This window comes from Sardina pilchardus, chromosome 8 (assembly GCF_963854185.1).
Source record: "Sardina pilchardus chromosome 8, fSarPil1.1, whole genome shotgun sequence".
In the NCBI taxonomy this organism is placed as follows: Eukaryota; Metazoa; Chordata; class Actinopteri; order Clupeiformes; family Clupeidae; genus Sardina; species Sardina pilchardus.
The window spans coordinates 29440454-29450453 of record NC_085001.1 but is presented as its reverse complement, the minus strand read 5'-3'; the positions used below and the strand labels follow the sequence as shown (position 1 = coordinate 29450453).

The following is a 10000-nucleotide window of genomic DNA, read 5'->3' as shown; positions in this document are numbered from 1 at the left end:
TCTGTCCACTGTTTAGGGACACAATGCTGATCGCCCATTAGTCGGTAATGAAGAGAGGACTGCAGCCAAACACACAGACAAACGAACACACACACACACACACACACACACATCAGCAATCTCTTTTAATAGCTGGCTCAAGTGGTGATCACATCACATACAACACCTGAGACACACGCACACGCACACACACACACACACACACACACATACACACACACACTTACCGGTCAGGATCGACTGATCTATTCTCAGAGTGGTGGACTTGATGGAGCAGATACGGATGTCGGCTGGGACCTTGTCTCCAACTAGGTAAACAAACAAGAAAACAACAACACACACATGGTCAGTGGAGCAAGTTACTGTAATCATCAAAAAGCCAATGAATGCTGTTAAACGGCAACGGTGAAATATGAATGACTGCATCAAAACACAAAAGGACTGTTTAAGCATATTTAACATTTAAAAGATCATTTTCCAGTGATCCATACTTCAATAAAATACATGTTCCACTGATCTCAAGACTGTCACTCTCTACTTTGATCTTACTAAAACTTGCTTGATGTGGTAAAATACCGCAGTTCTGTACTGTGACTGAGGTCTCACTGCACTTTCAGATTTCCGATGAGAGAAGCTAGAAAGGCAAGTTTTCGCAGGGGAACGATCATACATGAAAATAACATTACAAAAATGCAATACAATACACTTCCTGTTTGGCTGTTGATGTATATTTAATGTGCAGTGCTGCAGATTGTCAGCTTGGGTTGATGTCTATGTGACGTTCCTTTTGATTAGTTACGTATTCGGTATGGAGAGGACACGGAGCTCTTGTGTTGATGTCTATGTGACGTTCTCTTTGAGTAGTTACGTATTCGGTATGGAGAACAGGACACTGATCTCTTTATCAGGACAGAGAACATGGAGGAGAGATCTCATTCTCCACACAGACAGGTCAGGAGAGAGAGGGATCGAGGGAAGGAGAGGGGGCGAACGAGGGATACAGTGGAGAGCAGAGAAAAGAGGGAAGTGAGGGATTCAGCAGAGAGAACTTGTGAGCCTTAAAAGGCCTTCCCAGAGGAGAACAGGGCCAATTTGGGCATCCCTGCGTCTGTGAGTGTGCGTGTGTGTGTGTGTGTGTGTGTGTGTGTGTGTGTGTGTGTGCGTGCGTGTGTGTGTGTAAGAGTGTAAGAGCATAAGAGAGAGAGAGAGAGAGAGAGTATGAGTGTGTGTAAGAGTGTAAGAGAGAGAAAGAGAGAGAGTTTGTGTGTGTGTGTGTGTGTGTGTGTGCGCTGCGTTTGAGAGTGACCCCATTTAACTTCCTATTTGTAAATAAGCGACGGGGCCTGGGGAAATGGCCTGGTTGGTCGGAGGAGCCAGCAAGAGCCAGGAGAGAGAGCCGCGGAGTCGTGAGGGGAGGGGAAGAGTGGGGGGGGGGGGGGGGGGGTGAGCCGGCATTCCTCCCAGACAAACCTGTCTCTCGCTGGGCCGTGCTCATCCACAGAGCCTGCCTTCCATGGTCATCCCTGCGGCAGATTCCTAAACAAGCGTGACCCCGGTGGAAATGGATTTTCCTTAAAAAGTGCACTTCCAAACACTGGAGCGGGCGCCGGGGTCCCGCGAGGGGCCGGACAGGAAACGCACTGTTCATCCAGCCCGGAGCCGTCCCATTCATCATCATCATTTTAGGATTACAGCGCGCCGCTCCGCACGGGGAACCAGAGTCTGACCACACACGCACGCACGCACGCACGCACGCACGCACGCACGCACACACGCACGCACGCACGCACGCACGCACGCACGCGTCTCAGACAAGCGCGTGGCCACAGATAAACTCGCTGGCTAGAGTCTTAAGGGCTGAGAGACATCAGGTCTGTGTGTGCTGACAGTAAAAGGCCAATTCTCTCACTTAATGAGGCAAAGTGTTTGTCCCAAAAACACTCCTCAAACAGTGCAAGTAGTAAAGCAGTGAAGCCAAATTGAATGTGTGTGTGTGTGTGTGTGTGTGTGTGTGTGTGTGTGTGTGTGTGTGTGTCTCTGTGTGTGTGTGTGTGTGTGTGTGTGTGTGTGTGTGTGTGTGTGTGTGTACACACACAGAGGTGGTCATTAATACTATCTCTATACCTTGAACAACCCATTAGCGACCTACAAGATAACGCGCGAGACAACATGAGTGATAAAAAAAATAGAGGTAGAGTGAGAGAGTGAAAGAGAGAGAGAGGGAAAGAGGAGAGAGAGATTCAATAGAGAGAGGGGGAGAGAGAGTGAGAGAGAGAGAGAGAGAGAGGGGGGGAGAGAGTGAAAGAGAGAAACAGAGAGAGGGGAGAGAGAGTGAAAGGGTCACGGGAAAAGTTAAAAAAGAAAAAGAAGAGGAAAACCGCAGTGTGTTCCCTTTTGAGGATGAAGAGGAGAAGCAAAGAGCTAGTGGAGAGGGAAACTAATCCGGGGGGGGGGAGTGCGGGGCTGGGGAGGGGGGGCGAGGGGAGCGTGGGGTTGAGGGGGTGCCCTTGAGAGGAAAATAGCCTGGGAGCTACTATGCACCGGGCCAAACATGGCCAAACTATTTCAATACGCTCGCCGATGTACCCCTGATCAGGTTTAAATGTGGACACAGGAGAGCAGCTGCAGAAGAACACACACACACACACAAACACACAGAGGGAACAAAGGGACACCGGTTCATACCGCTGCACTATTAACCACCTTGAGCATGCATGCGAATGTACGTATGTGTGAGTGTGTGCACATGAGTGAGTGAGTGAGTGAGTGAGCTGAGTGTGTGTGTGTGTGTGTGTGCATGTGTGTGTGTGTGTGTGTGTGTGTGTGTGTGTGTGTGTGTCATCCCCAATGATGGGCATCTGTAACCATGACCTTGAATAGAGCTCCAGGCTACCCTCCGGTTATTAAACCAGGATAACAGATCCAACAGAAGGTTCTAAAGAACAGCAGTGTTAAGATCTCTGGTCCTAAAGAACAGCAGTGTTAAGATCTCTGGTTCTAAAGAACACCAGTGTTAAGATCTCTGGTTCTACAGAGAAGCGGCGATAAGATCTTAGGTCCTAAAGAGTGGCAGTGTTAAGATCTCTGGTTCTAAAGAACACCGGTGTTAAGATCTCTGGTTCTAAAGAGAAGCGGTGAAATCTTATGTCCTACAGAGTGGCAGCGTTTAGATCTTAGGTCACAACATCCCACTAGCTGGGCAGGAAAGAGGAGAGCAGAAGGAAACGTAGAGGAGAGAGGAGGAGGAAATGAAGAGGAGGAAAGAGGAGAGGAGAAGGAAACGTAGAGGAGAGGATAGAAGAGAGCAAATGAAGAAGAGCAAAAGAAGAGGAGGAGAGGAGGAGAGGAGGGGAGGGTAGACACAGGATGAGTGAGGAGCACAAGAAGAGGAGAGGAGGAGAGGAGGAGAGGGTAGACACAGGATGAGTAAGGAGCAAAAGAAGAGGAGGAGAGGAGGAGAGGGTAGACACAGGATGAGTGAGGAGCAGAAGGGAAGTCCTAGCAGGTCCTAAAGAGAGCTCGGAGTGTTTAGGTCTCTATGAGATGTGGATGCACCTGCATCTGTGACCCCTGAACCCATCGGCCTGACTCCACCATACAGATCAGATCAGATCAGCTGGAGCTGCATTGCCGCCCTATTCCACAGCACTGAGGCCTGATGTGCAGCCATCAAGGATGGCACACCCAGTACCCACCCACTGGGCATTTACAGGGTACTGACCTCCCCACACACCCCCCGTCCTCATGACACTGACACACACACACACACACACACACACACGCTGCTCTTCCCAGAAAGACTTTGTGGAGCTCAATTGAATCCTCCGACTGTCTAAATGTAGAGTGTCACACACACTCGTCACAAGACCATCACTGCCACCGCAGAAGGTCACACAAAACACCTGACCAACAATGGGGGGACCTTCATAGAGAGTTCTAGAACACAATCCACCAAGATCACAACAATGGGAGGAACTCCATGGAAAGTTCTAGAACACAATCCATCAAGGTCCCAACAATGGGGAGAACTCCATGGATAATTCTAGAACACAATCCACCAAGGACATGGCCTCAGTGTTCTGGGACTACACACACTGCACCCAGAGCCATATAGATACAGAGTTGCGACAACCCGGGTACAGAAAATTCGGTTTGTGACGTGGTTCGTGTAACTTCAAATAGTTCAAAATAGTTCCCGGAAGCGATTGACTGTTCGTTAGAATAACCGTCTTTTACTGTCTGTTAACGAGAACGCTATTAGTGTTCGATCCTAACTTCCGGGAACTATTGTTGAGAAAATATGGAACATTAGCGTCAATGGAGTTGTCGCAACTCTGTATCTATATGGCTCTGACTGCACCTATGCAATGCTTCTACCCGATTCCAAATGTGTACATACTGTATGCTCCTATGTCATACCCAATGCATAGCTATGCAATGCTCATATGCAACACCAAATGTTGACCTCGGCAAAGCTTCTATGTAATATCAAGTACATACCTATGCATTGCTGCTATGCAACATGAAAAGTACACCTACAGTATGCAACGATCCTATGCAATACCAAATGTTTACCTATCATACCAAAATGCTACACATGCAATGTTCCTATACAATATCAAATGTACAGTATATGAAATACTCCAAGTCCCTGTGGATAAATAGTGTCTAAATAAATGCAAATACAACATTTTTAATTGGCTGACCATGCCACACACTGTCTTGTGCAAACTACACACACACACACACACACACACACACACACACACATACACACACACAGACACTAAGACCCTGCTAATAGGAGGGAATCAGAGGTGTCTGTAGAGCCCAATTAGGCTGATCTGAAGCTGTGCTGGGTGAGAAGGCTTCTGTAAGCATATTTGTGGGTCAGAGCGTTATTTCATTAGGCACATATCCTGCTCTTGCATCCTGCTACCCTCTACCTCCAACCACATGTTAATAACCACACCACTAAACACACACATACATACACACACACACCACTAAAACATTTGCCCTCCACCTCTGGCACCGATCCCTGTCCTTCACCCCTCCCTGTTCTTCACCATACATACATACTCACACGCGCACACACACACACACACACACACACACACACACACACACACACACACACACACAGCCGTACTCAACATCGACATCCACATTGATTACACTCTCCAGCATCCAGAAATACTGTGCATCCCACCTTCCTGCGATTCAGCCATTCAGCTCAGTTTTATGGGAACTTTTGATCGCGTGATGGTGACATCAAAGAGAGTGTCGCAACTCTCTCTTTCTACGGCTCTGCTCCCTGCTAACCTGGCCCCTCCATCCCTCTGGAACACCCTCCCCAACCGATGAGATGATCTTCCATCCCTCTGGAACACCCTCCTCAACCAATCAGATGATCTTCCATCCCTCTGGAACACCCTCCTCAACCAATCACACGATCTTCCATCCTTCAAACAGGCCCTGAAAGCCCACCTCTCCGAACCCAAACCTGCTGTTTCGTGTTGATCGCCTCCCCCAGTTTTTCCCATTTTCCATCAACACCTCCAGTCACACCACACACACACACACACACACACAATCACACACACACACACACACACACACCACTCTCCTCGCCGAGCTATTTTCTCCTCTGTGGCTGCGCATCATCATGTGTGGGTTGCTGAGACAGCCGCATACTGTAGAACCCACTTCAAACCTCCCAACAAAGAACAGCAACATATTAAGCACAAGGCCTCTTACTCTCTTGTAGGTGCCGAGGTGTGTGTGTGTGTGTGTGTGTGTGTGTGTGTCTGTGTGTGTGGCTGGTAATGTGTAAGTGTGGAACTTGGCTGTATCAGAGGCCTTTAGCCCCGAGTCTCTCTAATGTTTCCCCTCGTGTGTGTGTGTGTGTGTGTGTGTGAGAGAGTGTCTGTGTGTGTGTGTGTGTGTAAGAGAGAATGAGAGTATGTGTAAACTGTCCTATATGAGTGTGGAGTTTGTGTCTGTTAGAGGCCTTCAGCACTGGACTCTCTCTAAGATACAGAACACAGTGTGAAGTGTGTGTGTGTGTGTGTGTGTGTGTATATATATACAGTACAGACAGAGCATGGCACGCTGTGAAGTGTGTGTGCGTGTGTGTACAGTAAAACAGGCAGAGTGTGGTGTGAAGTGTGTATATATCATTTGTTCCTTTGTGTCAACATCCTACTTGGTTCTCTTCCAACCGTCTCCACAAACATTCCCACATCTCCACCAGTGTCTCTCCCTGACAGAAACACACACACACGCACACACACACACAAACACACACAAATCTCAACTCGGCACCCCAGTAAGACACATGCGGCACTCCAAATCACACCTCCATACTACTCGACCCCAAAACTCACTACCAAACCAAGCACCATGACTGTGATGTGACAGTGACACCCCCCCCCCCCCCCCACACACACACACACACATCAGACACCCTCAATTATACAGCTACACAAAATCATTTTAACAGGTTCCTGTCACACACACACACACACACACACACACACACAGAGGGATTAAGTGAGCTTTGACACGCCACTGGTGGAGTGTGAGTGTGCTGACAGTGTGTGTGTGTGTGTGTGTGTGTGTCAGCAGATTCATTAATGTGTGAGTGTGTGTGTGTGTGTGTGTATGTGTGTGTGTGTGTGTGTGCTATCAAACACAGCATAGTTTATAACAGCAGCATGGTACAACACTACGGAGCCACTAACGGGACACGATCACGTTCAAAAATGTCTTACACAAACACACCCACACACACGTGCACACCACAATGTATTGCACACACCCCGACACTTCATTATTTTCCCCCCCATTTTCTGTAGGGGCTTTATAGAGCACCTTGTCATCAAACACACTAACGTTTAGCTCCTGAGGATAATGGCATTAATGCGATATGTGATATAATGTTGTTGTATGATATGATTTACAATAACACTCTAATAGTGTTTTGGACAGCACAGCATAGTTTAGTAAAACATGACTTTCCATAAATAACAGTTTAGTAGCACACAGTGCAGTTCAGCACAGCATGTTTATAGTACTACTACCACACACATATACACATATACACACAAACACACGCACACACACACACATGCACACACACATACGCACGCACACACACACACACACACACACACACACACACACACGCACACACACAGCATGGAGCAGAGTAGGTTACATCATAGTTCCATCTTTGGAAAGAGGGATAAGAGCGCTTGTGGAGGAGGACGAGAGTGAGAGAGAACAGAAACAACTGACCCTGAGACCCTGAGGAGAGCAGAGGACAGGAAGAGGGGGATGAATAAAGGAAAATGGAAGAGAGGATAGGAGAGGAAAGGAGGGGAGAGGAGAGGTAAAGAAAGAAAAATGGAGGAGAGGATAGGAGGGGCAGGGATGAGAAAAGAAGAGAGGAGAGGAGGAAGAGAGAAAAGAACAGAGGAAAAGAGAATGAAGGGAAGAGGAGAAGAGAAGAGAAGAGTGGATGGAAAGAGAGGAGGAGGAGTGGATGGAAGGAGAGGAGAGGAGTTAAGGGGGAGTAGAGGAGGTGGAGAGAGGAGAGGAGAGGAGGATGAGAGGAGTGGACAGAGGGGGAAAGGAGTGAAAGAGGGAAAGAAAGGAGGAGAGAAGTAGAGGAGTGGACAGTGGAGGATTGGAGGAGGAGAGGGATAGAGGGATGGCCGTGTGTGTGTGTGTGTGTGTGTGTGTGTGTGTGCGGAGGGAAGGGCTGAGCAGTGGTTATCTGGACTGAGGACTGTCCACTGATCCATGCCAGGCTCCTGAGTGATGCTGGGTGACCCTCTGATTAGAGGACACACTCACCACTCCTCTGTGTGTGTGTGTGTGTGTGTGTGTGTGTGTGAGAGTGTGTGAGTGTGTGCATGTGCGTGCGTGTGCGCATGTGTGTGTGTGTGTGTGTGTGAGAGTGATCTAAAGTGTTTTGGTCTACTTTTGCTTACAGAAACATATCTAGTTCAGGCTTAAAACACACTGACTTGTAAGTCAGGTCTGTTGCTATGACAATGAGACAACATGTCCCATGATGTCGAGATGAAGTCCAGAGCTTGTCAGGGTCCCAGGCAACCAGCTGTGACATCAAAACACACACACACACACACACACACACACACACACGGCTGCATATGTAAAGGGCCAGGCTTTGGTTGAATTGTACAGTATGTGTATCCTCGTGGGAGAGTGAGTCTGTGTGTGTGTGTGTGTGTGTGTGTGTGTGTGTGTGTGTGTGTGTGTGTGTGTGTGTGCGTGCGTGTGTGTGCGTGTGTGTGTGTGTGCATCTTTAATATTTGTGTTCCTGGACCATTTTTTCTCCATGTGGATATAAATAAATGGATGAAATGTGTGCGTGTGCGTGTGTGTGTGTGTGTGTGAGAGAGAGAGAGAGAGAGAGAGAGAGAGACCAATGTTTGTGTGAAGGTCTTGTTAGCTTTGTGGAGCGATCTGTCTGCGTGTGCGTTAGAAGAGAAACAAACACCTCGTTAGGCCATCTTGTTAAGGGGTCCTTGTTTGCACACACACACACACACACACACACACACACACACACACACACACTGCTGCTCTATACTGCTGGGCTGGGATGTGGCCATCAGACACAACTGATACCCCTGGCAGAGATAAATCTCGTTAGTAGCCGACACACACACACACACTGCTGGGAGGTGGTCTGATGCCACTGGCAGAGGTAGAGTCTCTGGGTCAACATCCGCACACACACACAGAGACACAGAGACACAGAGACACACACACACACACACACACACACACACACACACACACACACACACACACACACACACACACACACACACACACTGCAGGAATGCGGCCTGATGCCCCTGGCAGAGGTAAAGTCTCTGGGTCAGCTGGACCCCTCTGGCCACAGCACGGGCTCTAACACCAGCTGGTGTCAATATAGCAGCTGACACTTATCAAACACAATGATGGATGACCCTGTCTTCACACTCACTCTCTCTCTCTCACACACACACACACAGAGAGAGAGAGAGAGAGAGAGATAGAAACAGAGAAACAGAAACACACACACAAATAAACACACACACGTCACACACACACAAACAGACACAGACACACAGGCTTGCGTGTGACAGGACAGCAGCAGACTGCCTGCTTGACTGCATGATAAATCTCTGCTGTCCTGTTCTCTGCTATTCATCTTCAGCTGCCTTCAGTTCCTGGCATCTGTCCACACACACACACACACACACACACACACACACACACACACCTGCAGGGACCTGACCCTCACCCCTACACCCTCGTCTCCATGGCGACAGCAGATGCTCGCCAGGCCAACAGAATGCCACATGCCGTCGCTAGTGTCTGGAATCCACAACCCCACGGGGTGCTGATAGCCATGTGTGTGTGTGTGTGTGTGTGTGTGTGTGTGTGTAGGTGTGTGTGTGTGTGTGTGTGGGTGTGGGTGTTTGGGGGGGTGGGAGAGACAAGGAAAGAGGGAAAGGTAGAGTGCATTTGAAGGAGAGCGTTTGAAAAGATAAAGTGTGTGAGCAAAATACAAAGAGAATAGAACAGACGGACAGGCAGCAAAAGAGTGAAGGGAGAGAGAGAGAGAGAGAGAGAGAGAGACTGTGTGTGTGGGGGGTATGAGAGAGATAGAGGGAGAGAGAGAGAGAGAGAGAGAGAGAGAGAGAAAGAGAGAGAGTGTGTGTGGGGGGTATGAGAGAGATAGAGGGAGAGAGAGAGAGAGAGTGTGTGTGAGAAAGAGAGAGAGAGAGAGAAAGAGAGAGAGAGAGTGTGTATGTGTGAGTACATGTATGTGTGAGTGTGTGCGAGATAGATAGTAGGTGAGTTAGTGAATGTGTGTGTGTGTGTGTGTGTGTGTGTGTGTGTGTGTGTGTAGAGGGCAGGGGGTCTATAAACGTGGGCACTTCCCTACAAGGTCATCTCTCTGTCTCAGCAA

The 10000-nt window shown here is 48.5% G+C and overlaps 1 protein-coding gene across 1 annotated transcript in view; it reads right to left on the bottom strand.

The window, feature by feature from the left end:
- The window catches only part of atp2a2a (ATPase sarcoplasmic/endoplasmic reticulum Ca2+ transporting 2a), a 39758-nt gene that overhangs the window by 16860 nt on the left and 12898 nt on the right, over positions 1 to 10000 (bottom strand). Inside the window, exon 6 of the mRNA XM_062543532.1 lies at positions 228 to 308. Within this exon, the coding sequence (XP_062399516.1) occupies positions 228 to 308 (81 nt within the window). The remainder of the gene's footprint in view (positions 1 to 227; positions 309 to 10000) is intronic.